At 37.8% G+C, this 19,588-nt stretch overlaps 1 protein-coding gene and 1 pseudogene across 1 annotated transcript; both read right to left on the bottom strand.

The window, feature by feature from the left end:
* Positions 1-7,205: 7,205 nt before the first annotated feature.
* Positions 7,206-8,821, bottom strand: LOC137238649 (uncharacterized). Its single transcript, XM_067763791.1, has 4 exons — positions 8,805-8,821; positions 7,711-7,867; positions 7,413-7,647; positions 7,206-7,342 (listed from the first exon to the last, which is right to left on the bottom strand). The coding sequence occupies exons 1-4, from the start codon at positions 8,819-8,821 to the stop codon at positions 7,254-7,256; spliced, it is 498 nt and encodes a 165-aa protein (XP_067619892.1). The 3' UTR covers positions 7,206-7,253.
* A 9,741-nt stretch (positions 8,822-18,562) lies between these two features.
* On the bottom strand, positions 18,563-19,384 carry LOC137238648 (T-complex protein 1 subunit eta-like; annotated as a pseudogene).
* Positions 19,385-19,588: the final 204 nt, after the last annotated feature.

Here is a 19,588-nt window from a genome sequence, read left to right as displayed (position 1 = left end):
TTGTGAATGAAATGTTTGTATATCACCATAAAATTTGTTGTTCAATGTATCTGCAACTGCATCTAAAATTTTGCTGTAATATTAGTTCTTCTATGTATCTGCAACTGCATCTAGAATTTTGCTGTAATATTAGTTCTTCTATGTTAATATTAGTTCTTCTATGTTAATATTAGTTCTTCTATGTTAAGCCGTTATAATGCCAAGAAATTATATACGATGACCGATATGGATACGGTTATCCCACATTCAAAAAACAATTACTGCACTCGACAAAAGGCGGGATCGCCAATTGTAGTTCCAATATTGAAATATAAAAGGAACTATTTTTATGTAATAATTAATATATTTTTATTTGAATCGTTAGTACAACAATTGAATTTTCACAAGAAAGAAAATTTTTGAAGAAAGTAAATTCAAAATTGAAAACCAAAAATACATGAATACATTTAAAAATAATAACAAAATTACAAAGTAAAATATTGTAAAGTTAAAATTATAAACAAACCCTACAGTGGGTAAACTTTGGTCCACCGTAAAGTCCCTATCGAATCCGACTAAGCACAAAGACAAAGTTTCCATCGCCTTTGGCGACAAAGTGCTGTCGGATGCGAAAAAATGCGCGGGCGCTTTCTGCCGACAATATATAATGCATCCTACGGTCGACAAGGATAGACGGAGAGCCAATAGACACGCACATAAACACAAATTCAGCGCGTCACCAATCACCATCACCGCTAAAGAGGTTGAGGGCGCCATTGGTCGCGCTAAACCATCCAAATCAGTTGGCCCAGACGGCATAGCCATGCCGATGCTTAAAAGCATAGGGAAAGAGGGTTTCAAATATTTAGCGCATGTCTTCAACCTGTCTCTTTCCACCTTTGTCATACCCGGGAAATGGAAAATGACCAAGGTGGTCCCGCTACTAAAGCCTGGGAAACCAGCTAACATAGGTAAGTCGTATCGTCCGATATCTCTCCTATCGCCAGTAGCAAAGACGCTTGAAGCCATTTTGCTCCCTTATTTCCAAGCAAATTTGCAGCTAGCCTCTCATCAGCATGGCTTCAGAAAACTCCATAGCACTACCACCGCGCTAAATGCCATTAGCACCCACATAAATTGCGGTTTAAATCAATACCCCCACCATAGAACAGTACTCGTAGCGCTAGACCTATCAAAAGCTTTTGATACGGTCAACCATGGCTCGTTACTGCAAGACCTGGAAGGGTCTACCCTTCCCCCATGTCTTAAAAGGTGGACCGCAAATTATCTGGGTGGTCGGCAGGCATCGGTGCAATTTAGAAATGAAACATCAAAACCAAGGAGAATTAAACAAGGGGTGCCACAGGGTGGTGTCCTATCCCCACTTTTGTTAAATTTCTACATATCTAAGCTACCTTCACCACCGGGAGGAATCACAATCGTTTCCTACGCCGATGACTGCACAATAATGGCCACAGGCCCAGGCCCAAAGATCGATGCGCTATGCAATAAAATAAACGGCTACCTCCGTGATCTCTCCAGTATTTTCGCCTCGCGAAACCTGGCATTATCACCGACTAAATCTTCCGCGACCTTATTTACAACATGGACGTCCCAAATGTCGACCATTTTGAACATCCACGTCGATGGCACTACGCTACCGACTGTCCTACACCACAAAATCTCGGGTGTGACGTTTTATCAGGATCTACATTTTGGTGAGCACGCAGCCGCAATTGTTCCGAGAATTCATAGCCGTAACAAAATCCTCAAATCCCTCGGTGGCAGTACCTGGGGAAAAGATAAAGAAACGCTCATGACTACATACAAAGCAATTAGCCAGCCGATTACGTGCTACGCGTCACCCATATAGTCGCCAAGCCTAAAAATTACCCACTGGAAGAAACTACAGGCCTGCCAAAATACTGCTCCCAGAATCGCCACCGGCTGTCTTCTTATGTCCCCAGAACACCATCTGCATAATGAGGCGAGAATACTCCCCATCAGGGAGAGAAATGAGATGCTGACCAAACAGTTCCTGTTGAATACCCAGAAACCTGAGCATCCCAACAGACATCTGATTGATCATCTCCGTGAGCATTTTGAGGAAATACGGCACTTGAGCACGCAGCCGTATGAAGCGAAAAAACACAAGCAGATCCTTGGTGAACTCCATAAACAGGCCTCGGACCTTTATGCCGGGAATTGCCCGGTGAATCCAGTACTTAAAGAAAAGTATCCAAAACTCGCGGAAGAGGAACGCATACTCCCCAGGGAAACGCGTGGCACTCTTGCTCAACTTCGTTCTGGATACTGTAACAGTTTAAACTCTTACCTATCCAGAATCAACCCCGACATACAAAATGTATGCCCCGCTTGCAATGTGTCCCCACATGACACCAACCATCTCTTTAATTGTAATGTGGAACCAACGCCTCTAACACCACTTTCCTTATGGTCCACCACTGTTGAAACGGCAAGTTTCCTTGGACTCCCGTTGGAGGATTTGATGACAATTTGTGATCGGTCGCGGCTGTTAGGTGGGGCGAAGCATTGCTACAACAACGAGGTGCGAGCAATCACAAATTGTCATCAATGTCCTCTAACGGTGCTCCAAGGAAACGTGCTGTTTCAACAGGGGTGGACCATAATGAGAGGGGTGTTAGAGGCGTTGGTTCCACAATACAGTTAAAGAGATGGTTGGTGTCATGTGGGGACACATTCAATCAGGACATATGTTTTGTATGTCGGGGTTGATTCTGGATAGGTAAGAATTTAACCTGTAACAGTACCCAGATCGAAGTTGAGCTAGAGTGACGCGCGTTTCCTCTGCTAGTTTTAGGTATTGTTTTTTAGTACATGATTCACCGGACAATTCCCGTCATAGGCGTCCGAGGCCTGTTTGTGGATTTCACTGAGGACCTGCTTGATTTTTAGCTTCATACGGCAGCGATCTCAGGTGCCGTATTTCCTCATAATGCTTACGGAGATGACTCCTTAAGCCCCTGGGCGGTATGGGCTCATCAATCAGATGTCTGTTGGGATGCCCAAGTTTCTGGGTACTCAACAGGAACTGCTTGGTTAGCATTTCATTTATCTCTCTAATGGGGAGTATTATCACCTCATTATGTAGATGGTGTTCTGGAGACAAAAGAAGACAGCCCGTTGCGGTTCTGAGGGCGGTATTTTGGCAGGCCTGTAGCTTCTTCCAGGGATTAGTCTTTAGGAAAGGCGACCATATCGGGGACGCGTAGCATGCGATCGGCCGGCCAATTCGTGCAGTCGCCGGCATAGGAAATGATTGTAACTCTTTCTGGTGGGGAAGGGAACTTTGACATGTAGAAATGAGATTAGGCGGGGATTGGACACCATCCTGTAGGACCACCTTTTTAATTTTCCTTAGCTTTGAGATTTCGTTCCTAAATTGAACCGACGCTTGTCGACCATTCAGATAATTAGCGGTCCATCTTTTTAGAAAATGGGACAGGTGTGAGCCTAATATGTATGTACGCCTTGGAGTAGCGTGCTGTTTGATTGTGTCAAAAGCTTTTGACAAGTCAAGTGCCACGAGCGCCGTCCTGTGATGGCGATATAGTCTATACCCCATACAAACGAATTGTTCAGATAAGGAGCTTTTCTTCATTTCTGCCCCATTTTAAAACCTAAAAGTCTAAAATTTCATCAAATACTTACGTGTATGTCATATGTTATTCAGATAAGTTCATAGCTAAGTCAAGCAGACCACAAGAAACGTGATACTTTGTATTCTCACACAAATTACTTACTTTTTTATTTTATTTTATATTTATCTAAAAATTCGCTCCCTTAGTTCAGCTCCGTTCATGAAAGGTATGTCCCGTCCTTCCTTGTTATACCTTTCATTAAAATGAAATGGTATATTAATTTAAGTATACCAAAATAATCAGTATGAAGAGCTGAGTTGATTTAGCCATGTCCGTCTGTCCGTCTGTCTGTTTGTATGCAACTAGTCCCTCAATTTTTGAGATATCTTGATAAAATTTGGTGAGCGGGTGTATTTGGTTGTCCGATTAGACATTTGTCAGAACCGGCCCGATCGGACCACTATAGCATATATCCTCCATACAACCGATTTTTCAAAAGAGGATTTTTTGTCATATCTTCCTCAATTTAACAGATTGAGCTTCAAACTTCACCATATACTTTCGTATATTGTACATATTGTTTTCTCAAAAAAATTGATGAGATCGGTCGTATATATAGTATATATCCGCCACAACCGATTGTTCAGATAAGAAACTTTGCGCAATTCCTGCCCAATTTTAACGGCTAGAAGCTTCAAATTTCACCAAATGCTTACGTATATAGTATATATTGTTGTTTGAAAAAATCATAGAGATAGGTGGTATATATATTATCATATAAACTGTCATTTTTGCCCCTTTTTTACGGCTAGAAGCTTCCAATTTCATTAAATTTCATCAAATACTTACGCTTACGTCATATATTGTTGAAATACGTGATTCGTAGTCATAGTTTTTACACGCAGACCACAAAAAACCTGAAATTTTGCATCCTCGCACAAATTACCTACTTATTTTTTATTTTATATTTATCTTAAAAATCGTGTAGATATGTACATCTGTTCACTATATATTTCTTATCTTATACATCCGATTATTTTTTGGAGATTACGAACGAGATAAGATTATTGTTCAGCCCCATTCATGAAAGGTATGAAATCTTCGGCACAGCCGAAGACAGTACCGTCTTTACTTGTTTTTAATTGATGTTGAAAACGATAAAGTTAATAGTGCCCTAAAGTCAAAACTACCACTCATTACCATATGTTATTTAAATAAGTTTTTTTTTATTACAGCATCACATCACCGTAACAATAGTTATAATTCAACACGCGTATCCCTATCAGTACGTTGAAGCGACAAAGATATGATGAAAGCAATAAATATAAATATCGGGAATCGAATACAAGCTAATCGCTAAGGATACAATGACTCCACTGCCTGGAGTTTTAGAGGTCAAAAGTCCCAACATGAGACTTCCTTACTACACTAAAAACCTTTCTTCTAGCATCACCACAGCGTTGAATGCCATAACTAATAAAAATTGCTGGCTTAATGTATGATTGAAAATCAGAATTAAAATGTATTTATTATATATAATAATCTCGTGTCATGGTTTTACTGGAACAACTCCTTCAGAAATTACTGAACCGAATTTTGTACGTATATATGGTAGGTGTGCAAGAACGTAGCTAAATATATTTCATACTTTTGGGTAACCAGGGCCGGGAGATATCTACCTAAATATGGACCCCGGAGACCATACAACGAGGGTTTATATACCCTTGCTCTGTTCTGGAGATAGAAAACTATATATAAACCAGAGGTACCTCCAAGGATTTTTGTTTTAACGATATGGGTTTCAAACGAAAGATATGAATAAATGATGGTTTTTATTTCAATATCTTATTCTGCTCCCGAGGTATTGGCCTAAACTGGGGTCGAGATAAAAGGTAGAGGTAGATGGTAAGAGCAACAGTAGTAATAGAGGAAAGTTAGAAAGGAAAAGAAAGAGGGTAAGAAAAGACATTAGTGTGATGGAGGGATACGGAAAATAGTAACGTCCGGGTAGGATATTCGCTACTACGGATTCAAAAGCAGGCCTGGCGAATTTCCGATGCGGTCGCCATTTAGAAACAAAAGCTGTAATATTGAACAAAGACATCTACCCTATCCACAATTTTCTTGAACTTCTTCATTCGAAAATACCATTCCTAATGTAGTCACTTTTAGCTGATGTTTCTTGGTATTTAGGCCCGAAAACGACCTATCGCAAAATAGAATGGTTTCCCAATGGCCCCATAACGCTGAGTACTATAACAGAAGTAAAATTAAACTTGTATACTTTATTTAATTAACTGTTTTGTATGCTGTCTTAAAACAGGTACTGTGTTACACAAAAATAAAAATTAATTCATAAAATGCATTTAAATTTGCTGACTTCATGTATATACATTTACTTATTACTATATCGACTGCTGAGTGGAATACCTCGGCTGCCAGTTCGAAATCGCCCTCTTTCAAAAGCATGGCATTTTCCAAACAAACTCTGAAACAGTTTTCGAACTAGCAGCCGAGGTATTCCATTCAGTAGTCTATATATAGTCTTGTTTTTGTAAAGAGAATTAAATTATAAAATTCAAAATATATTTGTCTAATTATCACAAAATTGAATTCCTCAATTCAATCATTTTAAATTTACATACATATTTGCACACATTCATAACATAATTCAGTTTATAAATTCGCTTACTTGCCTAAAATACTAACGATTATTTATATATTTTTTTAATACTTAATTTACCCTTAGCCCTGCGAAACAAATACAATATCACTAAGTTTTTAAATTCATTGCTCATCACATTTTAAATTCATTGTTGTTTTTTTTAACTTTTTTAATTTTAAAATTCTAAAATACTAACAATTATTTTTCTTTTTTAAATACTTAATTTACCCTTAGCCCTGAATTTCGAAATAAGTAGACTATCACTAAGTTTTTTAAATTCATTGCTTATCACATTTTAAATTAATTTTTTTTTTTACTTTTTTAATTTTAAAATTTATTTGCATCTTAATAAAAATTGAGCAAATGCTTCAGCTTAAGACTTCCGACCTTCTGAAGTTTCAGATATCTTAAGAAAAAGCACTTATTTTTTCGATCGTGATATTCACGCTTTTGTGTACTCAGTGCATCTGTTGTATAAACTTGGGAGGGCGTGAGCATAATGTGTTGTGAAGTACTTAAAAAATGCTATATATCACGATTTAGCAACAATTGAAGTTGATTGTAGAAATATTGAAGTGTAAGCGTAACATACGTACAAGTTGTTTACTAATATATTTAAGCAAATGAATTTGATTAAGTGTATTTCAGCATTTTTCAGGTACTTCACAACACATTATGCTCACGCTCTCCCGAGTTTATACAACAGATGCACTGAGTACACAAAAGTGTGAATTCCTTGGCTTAAGGAGCATTTAATTTCTCCGAAATCATATTCTTGATATCCTCGTAAAATTTTCTTTTTAACTCTAACTTTTTTCATAATAGTTCTCCTTTGCACTCTTTCTTTTTCGGGGATTGCTTGTTCCAATAGTCAAAGGTACTCGGTTGGAGGCTACTTAGCACAATGACTCTGGGCTGGCAAATGAATTTCCACTGGACGCTGACACATCTCCTAAAGGATCGTGATTGCAAGTCGACAAACACCTTTATGTGCAAGCTATATTGCGCTTAGACTCGGTGTTCGATGATGAGTCTTCACTGGACAACAACAGGGTATCACGAAGTAAACATGACCCTATCAATAAATATAAACAAATATTGTATTTAAGAGAAACTAATAGATGACCAATTAGTGAAATATTTACCAACAGCAGCCAACGAACAGCGCTCAGATAATGGCCTTTGAATTCTTGAGCCTAAATTCAGGCTTTGAGAATTTGAGATTATTGGCTCACGGCCAAAAATCTCATTAATTTCCTCCATAAATGGAGCTTTGCAATATGTCGCACCGGTCTGCCTGTTGTTGTCCTTGACGCTTTTATACGCTATCAAAAGTGTGCGCATCTTCGCCTCCAATGCCTTTAGTGTTACAGTGGTATCCTACGAAATCAATATAAAACATAATCAACCTTTTGGATACAAAATTTTGTAAAAGAAACATACCAAAAAGCCTCGCCCAAACATATCTTCCAACACGTTCACGTAAGCAACGTAAGCATACTTCTTTTTCCTGCTATGCTTAAACTCGTCCTTTCGGGCACTGTAGCACTGCAACAAAAGAAGCGTCTCCTCCCTCGTCCAACGTTTCCTTGATTCTTTTCTGAAAAAAAAGTGAGTAAATATGCATTATTATTATTATTTTTTTTTTTTTTGAAATTTGGTTTAATGGAGGGGACTATATTAAAAGTCACATATTCCAGGTTATTATCAATATTAATGTTGTTTAATTAATGGATTAAATTTCCAAGGTTGTATAGACGCACATTGAGCTCCACCAGTACACAGTGGTAATACCAATTCGGCCGGAACCATGTGTAGCAGCTTGCTATTAGTATTTGACTATCCGTGATTTGTAAAATGGTATTTAAATGGCACCTCGTCAGGTTATATTCAATTAGTCTTCGTATTTAGTGTTATATTTTAAAGAATTTATATTCACTCGTCATGTGTACATGACTGTACATTAAAATACGAAGATGTTTTCTCTCCCGTTATTTGTCCTCAGTGGTGTTATATGTATTTTTGTGAATTATATATGAGGTAATCTCTACCCCGTTACATGTTCCGTTACTTGCACTTAGATTTCATAACAGTTATGTATATGTGTAAAACGAAAGTTTTACGTATATGCTTTTATTTCTTGTAATTTTTAATTAAATTTCATGATGAATGTATTTGTTAACATTGTAATGATAAATTTATTTTGCCCGATAGCAATTAATGTATTTTTGCACAAACTGCGTATTTTTATTTTAATGTTTTTGCGCAATAGCAATAGAATTTTTTGCACAATTTGCATAATTTTTACAACGAACTGATAAACCGCACAATTATTAAGTATTTTGAAAGCTTTTAATTAAATTATTGTCATTTCGAATCCCGCACTATCAGCCATTTTATTCTCAACCGCATGAACAGAGTCTCTTTATAACACGCGGTTGAGTTGTGGGGAAACCGAACTTGACGCGACGACGTCACAAAACGAAGTCATATGCATTATTTAAGATTTTTTATAATATTTACACAAAAGTACTTACATTTCTCCTGCTGACATATTGTTTTTTAATTAGGGATGGTAAAACAGACTAAAATAGTCGAAGGAGACACGCAATTCAGAAATGCCATCGCAAATGTCATCTCAGCTGGAATCGCAGGAGAACTGTATAACATCGAAGATTGAAGCACAAGAGGCACGGATATCCGAAATGTCGGCGCAAATTTCAGCAGAGATATCATCGCAGATCTCTTCTCAACTGGAAGAGCAAGAAGGACGTATTTCCTCGAAATTGGAGGCGCAAGATACAAAAATTTTTCAACTCGAGGACAAAACCGATGCCGAGTTTGAAACATTGAGAGGACGTATACAGGAGCTGCAACTAAATAGGCCAAAAACTCCATCCTTTGACGGTTCTGTTTCCAGGTCTTTAAGCTACAGTTTGAGAAGACGTCAGCAGTGAACAACTGGAATGCGGATGATAAAGTTGCTGCACTGTTCATGGCATTGAAAGGGCCTGCAGCTGAGATCTTACAAACCATTCCAGAGGGCGAGGGAACTGTTATGAAGCCTTGATGGGCGCTATAGAGAGACGATACGGAATCGAGCATAGGAGACAGATATACCTAATGGAGTTACTGAACCGCTTCCAGAGGACTGGTGAAACATTGCAAGAGTTTACGTCGGATTTTGAAAGTCTGGCACATTTAGCGAATGCGGACGCACCCGTGGAATACACCGAAAGGGTAAAAATCCAGATCTTTATTAATGGAATACGGGATTTCGAAACGAATCGAGCGACATTCGCAAACCCAAAACTTATATTCGCAGAAACGATATCACATGCTCTGATTCAGGAAACAGCGTCGCTTCTGTGTAAGCCAGTTTTCAAAACACGCCGTGTGGAAGTGGAAAGGCCAGACTGGGTGAACACAATAGTGGAGGCGCTGAAGGGATCACAACAGAAAAATGGCGGAGTTATGAAATGTTTCAAGTGCGGTAAGCCAGGTCACATTGCTAATCATTGCAGCACAGGTCCTGGTAGTTCCAACTTGCCTGGTCGTAAACGCAAAGCTGGAGAAGAAAAACAAGAGCGAGTCAGAAGTAAAGATCGAAAACTTGCCCCAGCTATTGAATGTCCTGTGATATCTATTTCGCAAAGCGGCTGTGATATCGGGCGCATCTCATTCCTTAATCCCATCTGATTTGGTCAACAGGAGAGTAAAGCCATTACCTGGAGCAAGGTTGCGTACGGTCACTGGCGGGTATAACCAAGTCCAAGGAGAAGTGGTATGTGTGTTTTTAAATGGAAAGGTCACGATTCTACACAAATTCGTTGTGGCAGAGATTGTTCATGTAGTCATATTGGGGGTGGACTTCTTAGTTGACCATGAGATCAAGATCGATATGCAGAGAAGGATTATGCGCTATAAGAACCAGGATATACCACTTAACTTCAGTTTGGAGAAAGGGTTCAGCAGTAAACGAATGCTAGTGGAGGAGATTCAACAGAGACCACATTGTCAAAGAAAGTAAATCGGGCAAAGGTTGATGGAATGAATGGGCCAAACAAATCAAAACCTACGGTACCCGCGAGAAAAACGCTGGCATTGACAAAGCTTAATGGATGCACTAAGAAAAGGATAGAATTTCCCAGAAAGAATGTAAGGGTGGTTTCAAGCCAGCGTGCACTACTGTTGTGAAACGTAAAGACGATACTGATGATGGAAACTCAATCCGTCAAGATCAAGCTCTACGAAGCAGTTCATTGGCCAAAGAACATAGTGTGAAGGAGCATCCAGGATAGTGGGTAGTAGGATGAAACACAGGTACGACAAGAACAATAATTCGGAAGGTTTCTTGGAGGGAGATTTGGTACTGCTATACAACCCTCACTGGCGGAAAGGTGCTCCATCCAAATTTTGGTGCAGTTGGGAAGGCCCGTGCAGAGTTTTAAAGAGGATCAATGATGCCATCTACCGCATACAAACAATTGGGAAACCGCGAAATAGAAGGATGGTTCATTTCGAGAGGCTAGCAGCGATTAGATCAGGAAATTTGTCTGATCGGGACGATCAGACTTAGGTGGAGGACAGCGTGACAAATATTAGCAACACTAAGGGCTACTATCATCTCTAAGCCGATACTAAGCAGTGGCATGTATGTATATAAACAAATCAATCATTATGTCTACACATATGTGCATGCCAGCAGTGGAGAGATGCTCGCAAAAGTATGCCATCATCAGCAAAGTATTTTTCACACATACACATGCATATACCCTGCAAAAATTGTTGGATTACGTGATCCATTTTCTTCATGTTGGAGTACTCTAACAATACTCCTTTGCAATGCGTTTGCGGACCACCATCAGCCGATCATTGCTCGTTTTTTAACGACCGTGATCACGACACGATGACAATCGAACAGAGTTGCCAAAAGAAAAATATTGCATACAAATAACTGATAATAAAATTTACTATGGTAACTCTGATAAAATGCAATCGCGTAACTGGTTTTATGTATGCATAGTATAGTATAATGAAATATTCCGTTTGAAAACCAAGTCGTTTTAATTCCCATTTATCACGGTTACTATTAAACATATATACGACACTTGATGCAAAAATATAATACTATAACATAATATTTACATATATCCACCAAATAAAATGCAAATACATACTACCTACACCCGAAAACTACATATAGTTAAAAACCAACCACCAAAATGGCAGATATTTAAAGCACGCGTAGGAGTACTTTGGCATATGTCCTCTGTGGATACTCCATGGAGTACTACAGTGAAAGTACTTTGGAAAGTACTCTCACGAATGTACTCAATGGCATACTCACACACAAAGCGAGAGTGGGATCACCTACTCCTCTCCTATGACATCGCAATGTTAATTGGAGCACATTTTTTGTATGAATACAGTTTAGTTTTGGAACACTCCTATACTCCCAAAGGAGTATTCCTTACATTATTTATGGAGTACTCGCGTTTTTTGAAGGGCATCTGAGATGCTCACAAAAGTAGGCAATCATTTGTGCAAATATCACTCACTGTTACTAACAACGTAATAAAAACGACACGGTCTGGCAGGGTCAACGACTATACAAAATAAACGAACAATCTGGTAGCGCCCGTATAGTGAACAACAGCCAACTTCACAGAATTGAAGAAACAGCCACCATTGTAAATCTTACCAAGTAGGGCAACCAACAGCTGATCGGTGAAAATTCGCACATTCACACGCACAGTTCTCGACTCAGTTTCAAAAAAAAAAAACTTTGGATTATTTAGCTCAAATTTTAAAGTGAGATAATCCTTACGAATTTATGTATATAGAATATATATAGGGCGTTTTTGTTGTATTAAAAAAATATTTTTATTTATGTTAAAACTTTTATCTTAATTTTTATTAACTTTGAAAAAACTCCGAACACCATTCCTTCATTACATGTCATTCGACTGCCTATTTCACTGCCTTCCACTCTATTCGCAACATAACCTCCATTTAAGCTGCTAAACTATATAGTAAACAATGAAATCCACCGAGAAAAGACACCAAATTTTCAGCACTTGGTTACTTGCCCTTTTACTTTGCCTTTTTCGATTTTATTGTACTTTGACTAATATAAATGTTTTATAATCGTTATAAATGTAACTTCAATTGTATAAGTGAAATTCATTCGTTCCGTTTCATTAAATGTATTAAAAAAATAAGTGTTTGAAGTTTTCATTTGCCGGTCGTTACATAACACTCACACATACACGCGCATATGAGAAGCTATAAACGTGCATCTGTAATTTATAGCTGTTAAAGAAGGAGTAAATTCTAGAAGAAGAAACGCCTGGAAGTATGCGAACGAGACATCACAAAGTATAAAAGGAGTTAAAGCTGAGCAGTAATCAGTTTGATTTATGCAATCTATTGGTTGTGAAGTATCAGTGTTATTGTGAAGTACTTTAAAGGTAAGGCCGCATTAGGCTGCACTACGCAGCACTGCACTGCACTACAAAATATTCTTTGCATGTATTCTTATGAGGCAATTCACACCTAGCGTCGGCAGTACTGCGCGACCCGGCACAGCGCGGAAAATTTGATCAACTAGGCAAAAAAACTGCGTTGGGAAGTGTCGCGCAGTGCTGCTGCCGCTAGGTGTGAATTGCCTCATAAGAATACATGCAAAGAATTTTGCACCATCTTTTTTCAATCTGGGCAAAGGAGTGTGGAACTCTCCTTCCTCATATCTTGAGGATGAGATGTCTTGGACCTATAGCCACGACCCTTTTCCTTTCCTTTCGTCTTCTTCGCACAAAAATTAAATAATTACAGTTTCAAAAACTGTGTCGTCCATTTTGCAAACAAAAATAAACACAAACTTTTGCCGCAATGTGCCGCTCGATTGCCGCTTAATGTGAATTGCTGTGAGGCGCCGCTGCCGCTACGTGTCGCGCAGCGTAATGTGCGCGTACCTTAATAAAGACCATTTTGCATTATTGAATATTGGAGTTATTTATTGAACAGTTTAGCGATACGAACGTTAGAAGGTTGCAAATAAGTGAAATTGCACTAAATTGGTTACAATATTTAAGGGTGGAATTGATGCTAGTCATGTCATGTGAATTTAACTTTGACTTTGCTGATCAAACCTGTCGTTGGGAAATACTTACCCCACAACCCTCCACCCCGTAGTCCAGAAAAATACCCAATATTACTTTATTTATTGTGTGTTATCCAATTTCAATATTTGCTTTTATTTCCTCTGGCTGACACATGTCCATAAATTTAAATGCAGCCTTGCAACCACCTACAATCCCAATGAAAAGGCTTAATTCGTATTGTTTGCGAATAAAATAATTACATTTTTATTTCTTATACATACATGCATACATATGTATGTACTTTATGTAATGTACATAAGTAAATTTAGTTACCACCCTGCAAAAACGCTCCACGTCATTTGACTAGGAATTTTACGGTCATTGTGACTTTCTGCAGCGATTATATTCATAGTCATTTTGCATGGGGCGATGCACTTTTGTGACCAAATTTTCCGTTTCGTTCCTATTATTGTGATCGTGCATTTCGCTCCCACTTATAGGATATGAGCATAGCACTGTTCTGCTCACACATGTCACAATGCTCGTCAAATGGCGGTCATTTCTTCGGTCATTTCACTCTACATTTTTCAGTCTTTTGACAATAAATTTTACTGCGGTTTTACCATTTATATAACCGCCATATAACTTGAATTTTACCTGCCGATTTACTTTACCTGGAGCAGCCGTATGAATAAATGAACCAAAAAAATTTAATTTTCAATATTTATTATTTTCAATATTATTATATATGTACATGAAATTGGAACTTATATTAATACAGTTCATATAAAAAAGAAGTAAGTACTTTAATAATAAATAAACTCGCTTAATTGGTTTTTGTTTTCCAATTGAAATCTTTTCTAAGAGAGCAGAAAATAATTTAAGCTTTAGAAAAAACTCCAATTATTTGAATAATTTACAACTTAAAGCTTAGTAGAAATTCAGATTAGGTTTACTTTTTTTTTTCAGATCAAAAATATTCAAAGGTGTCGTGGAATCAGATTGCTGTCGTAATTGGTGAACTTAAAAATGTACGACTAGTAATAGAGTAGGACTTATTATTGTTCTAAATCTAACCATTCCAGCAATAATTCTGCAACCCTTAGCAGAAGTATTGATTAGTTTCAAATCTAATTCCAACAGCAATCGTACCACGACATACTTTATTATATATGTACAAGAAATTGTAACTTAAATTAATACAGTTCATATAAAGAAAAGTAAGTATTTTAGTAATAAACTCGCATAATTGGTTATCGTTTTCCAATTGAAATCTTTTCCAAGCCAACAGAAAATAATTTTAAGCTTTAGAAAAAACTCCAATTATTTGAATAATGTACAACTTAAAGCTTAGTAGAAATTCGGATTAGGTTTACTCCTTTTTCAGATCAAGAATATTCAATTCAAGCAATAATTCTGCAACTCCTACCAGGAGTATTGATTGGTTTCAAGTCTAATTCCGACAGCAATAGTATCACGTCATACCTTATTATATATGTACATGAATTTGCAACTTAAATTGATACAGTTGATATAAAGAAAAGTAAGTATTTTAATAATAAATAAACTCGCTTAATTGGTTTTTGTTTTCCAATTGAAATCTTTTCTAAGCGAGCAGAAAATACTTTTAAGCTTTAGAAAAAACTCCAATTATTTGAATAATCTACAACTTAAAGCTTAGTAGAAATTCAGATTAGGTTTACTCCTTTTTCAGATCAAGAATATTCAATTCAAGAAATAATTCTGCAACTCTTAGCAGGAGTATTGATTGGTTTCAAATCTAATTCCAACAGCAATCTTATCACGACATCCCTTATTATATATGCACATGAAATTGCAACTTAAATTAATACAGCTGATGTAAAGAAAAGTAAGTACTTTAATAATAACATAAACTCCCTTAATTGGTTTTTGTTTCCCAATTGAAATCTTTTCCTGTGCAAGCACATCGCTAACCTGTGTTGGCAAAAGATATGATTATACTGTCTTCGATAGATAGTCGGACGAGCCGCTACTCAGCGAAGTAGAGATGACCGTTGTGTCGGTGGCTGCAGTTACAACAGCAGTTTCTAACTTTGAACCATCCGTACAGTGTGATGAATGCTTCACTGCTTTTTCCAATTGCTTGGCGTCAGCAATTTTTGCTGTTTGTAAAGCTTTAGCTGTAATGCAAATATATAGATGGGTTAAAGTGGCTTTCGTATGTTATTCAACAACTCACCCTATACCATTATCACAGCCATCTCATCGTTTTTGAATATGTGTACTGTTTCAGTATTCAGACCCAGTTTGTTTGGTACAATATTTTCGATTTGATGAATATGTATACTATCCGTTAGGCAGACAATTAGGTGCGTTCGATTCATTCATAGACTGTCAGTATTTGAGCCGTAGACGCAATGGCAGATATTTTGATTCTTTTTGAAGTGTAACATTTGTAAACAGTTGGATTTCTCTGCTGTCACCATCACCACTAGAGAGCTATTGAAGAAACGCTCGACCAAGATAATAGGGGGACTCATGTAACCGTATAAATGCCTTATAAAGTGTGTAAACGTATAAATTTATCTAGTTTACGCACGAGCTGTCAAATTTTGTATGAAAAATCATTTACACAATTTGTATAAATTTACGCGCACATTTCATTGTGTAAACGCGGTAAACTCAAAGGAATGCAACCTTGCAGACATTACAGACGGCATTTTCATCAAAAATATCCAACATCAGCAAGTAAAGGCGTTTTAGTTTTGATTTTTCACTTAATCTTGGTATTTTTTAATTTGTATAACAATCAAAAAATTTTTTTTGTAAATAATACAGCTGAAAAACAATCAAGTTTATCAAGAGTATTACTAGGTGCGTTCATATAACCGCGTGTGTAAATGGATATAATTTTACACCTTATAAGTTTATATGCTATCATGAGTCGCCCTAATATGTTGCGATTTACGCGCATAGATTTCTTCCACCTTGTTAGTTATTGATGGAGAAAATTTGAAAGCCATATTTACCAGCCAATACCGAAATGGAACTGTAGAAGAAGAAACATTTTATAAAATCTAATAAAATCAAAAAATGATAGTTGTGCTAAAATGGGGTAACGTATTGTATGTTAAAGTATAGCGAAGCCTCAGCGGCTTTGTCCTGGTGAAAATTGAGTTTGAATAGGTTTTATTCTTCATTCTTAGAAACACGTACGAAGGTACCTGGTAAGATATTAAAAATCCTCAACGCTTTTTTTGCAATAACTTAAAAACTCTTATTCAAACTTCTGCTTAACTTCTACATATCAATAGCTACCTTTACCACCAGCAGTCACTATTGCTTCTACGCCTATGGTATTGAAACCTGATATTGTCACCAACCAAATCATCGGTGACCTTATTTAAAACATGGCCGCGCCAAATGTCGACCATATGACATTACCCTACCGACTGTCTTACACCTGAAAATTTTGGGTATGGCTTTCGATCAGGATCTACATCTTGGAGAGCGTGCACTAGTAATTGTAACGAAAATCCAGAGCTGTAACAAATATTTAATATAATTCGATAAATCGGCAGTACTTGGGGTAAATATAAATAGACGTTTGCGTGGTACGCGTCTCCGATATGGTCGCCAAGCCTAAAGGTTACTCACTGGAAGAAAATACAGTCCTGCCAAAATGCTGCCCCCAAAACCGCTACGGGCTGCCTTCTTATGTCCTTGGAACACCACCTGCACAATGAAGCGAGAAAACTCCCAATAAGGGAAAGAAATGAAATGCTAACCAACAGTTTCTGTAGAATACCCAGAAACCTGGGCATCCCAACAGACATCTGATTGTTGATCCAACACCACTTAGGGGCTTAAAGAAGAATCTCCGTAAGCATTATGAAGAAATACGACACCTGAGAACTCAGCCGTATGAAGCAAAAAAACACAAGCAGGTCCTCAGTGAACTCCACAAACAGGCGTCGGACCTTTATGCTAGGAATTGCCCGGTGAATCCAGTACTCAAAGAACAGTACCCAAAACTTGCGGAAGAGGACCGCATACGCCCCAGGGAAAAGAGAGTCACTCTAGCTCAACTTCGTTCTGGATACTGTAACAGGTTAAACTCTTACCTATCCAGAATCAACCCCGATATACAAAATGTATTCCCCGCTTGCAATGTGTCCCCACATGAGACCAACCATCTCTTTAATTGTAATGTGGAACCAACGCCTCTAACACCCCTTTCATTATGCTCCACACCTGTTGATACAGCAAGTTTCCTTGGACTCCCGTTAGAGGATATCGATGACAATTTGTGATCGGTCGCACCTATTAGGTGGGGCAAAGCACTGCTACAACAACAACAACCATCTCGGGAACGATTCATATCATCACTTTAAACCTTCTAAGCCATCCCGCCTCACCCCCTATTTCCACGAGGAACTTGGGGTCGCCATTACACATTACACTGAACGAGTACACGGCGACGTTACTGAGCAATTTAACGCCTTACAGGTAGTTGGCAAAAGAAACGGTATATACGACCAGAAGGCACTCGAAGACGATGCCTCAAAACTACAACCAAAAGCAATAATTATCATTTCACTGACACAAATTTTATAGTTTTTTCTTCCGGAGTTGGACACAATCTTTTCATAACATTACTTAACAATTTAAGATTAGCCATTTTTTTCAATTTGTATTTTGACTTACCAGCAACGACAGAATAATGCTTAATTGTACGCCGCACAATCATTACAGCATCATGTAACGAAGCTCAGTTTCTTCCAAAAATTTTTCGGCACCGCCACGTAAAATCAATGCACATGTTCTAGCATTAACGCAACTTTTAAATAATTATAAACTATAAAAAAGAAAATTAATGTCAAACCCACTATCAAACCTTGGAAAATGTTGAAACGCTCACCGCCAACCTGACGTTCTTCAAAGTAATCACATTGACCCAAAACACTTGAATTAATTTCACTAGCTGTAGTCATAACAGCACCACCACAAGCTTTCATTCTACGTTTCCAATCTTCTTCTGGTACATGAACAGCACAGAACATATCACGATCTGAAAAATACTGTGTAGCAACATCACCAATTGGTAGTTTAGAAAACACAACATTGGTCCCTTACTTAGCTAGTTTATTGTACAGGAGACGCCATTCAGCATCAACAATTTTCTGATAATCTTGGACATTGGAGGACATTGCTGTGGCAGAGCATTTTTCCAATAAAGCACTTTGTTGTTCCTTTGATTGGCGCTTCGACATATACAGCCATGTCATATTTTATCATGCATAATTGTAATGCTTTACGTATAGCTTTAATGATGATACCTACATGCACGCCTTCCTCAACATATGGCTTAACTTGTTTTAAGATTTCACATGCTCTAAATACTACTGAAGTGGTGCCATCGCCGACCTGATAAGAGAAACATTTTTATTCTACACATTCTAATATAACAAAAAACTTACCTCAGCATTTTGATATTTGGCGATGTCTCCTAGAGTTTTACGGCTGGATTCACAATATCCAATAGTTTCGTAATGGTTGCCCCATCATTTGAAATTGTGGCCTTACCACTGGAATCAACAATATGCTTGTCAATACTACGTGAACCCAATGTAGTGCGTACAGCGTCCACAATTGAATGCGAGGCATTGATGTTGGATATGAGTTGAGGTTTACCTTGAGAGCTATCGGTACCCAAACATTTTTTACACAAATACTCTTGTACCCAATACAAGTTCAGGACGTTCATATTTATCGACACGATGTCCGGTGTGACCCAAATGTTGGAAATATGCAGTTGGCACTGTCGGGAAAAAATATGGATCAATGAACACAAGTAAAAGTGAAAGATTTTTTTTACCATCTCTTGTTACTTTACACATTAAACATTGGAAACGACGACCAGCATCTACAAGTTGCATATGAGCCTTGTAACTATTACATCTACTGGCACCCAATTCACCAAAATTTACAATGGTTGGCTCATATTCACCCTCAACCGTGCGTGCCATTGGTGAGACGGTAAGTGTAATGGACAGAGTTGTTGTTTTAAATAAATCAGCTGTTGCAGGTATGCAATACAAAGACGACCTGCAAAGAAGAAAGATCAATGTAATTGCCAAACAAAATATTAATTTCGATTATCGATCCCTAACTTAACGTGGCGAGGAGTTACCCTGATCTTCTACCACATATTTTGTGGTCACCAATGGTGG

The sequence above is a fragment of the Eurosta solidaginis genome, chromosome 1, assembly GCF_040869045.1.
Source record: "Eurosta solidaginis isolate ZX-2024a chromosome 1, ASM4086904v1, whole genome shotgun sequence".
In the NCBI taxonomy this organism is placed as follows: Eukaryota; Metazoa; Arthropoda; class Insecta; order Diptera; family Tephritidae; genus Eurosta; species Eurosta solidaginis.
Note: the sequence above shows the minus strand (reverse complement) of the source record. Positions and strands in the feature narration are given on the sequence as shown.

Coding starts and splice junctions, on each gene's coding strand:
- LOC137238649 (XM_067763791.1), bottom strand. Junction 7,648..7,710: donor TGTTTGGGCGAGGCTTTTTG/GTATGTTTCTTT, acceptor TTGATTTCGTAG/GATACCACTGTAACACTAAA. Junction 7,343..7,412: donor CTGTTCGTTGGCTGCTGTTG/GTAAATATTTCA, acceptor ATTTATTGATAG/GGTCATGTTTACTTCGTGAT.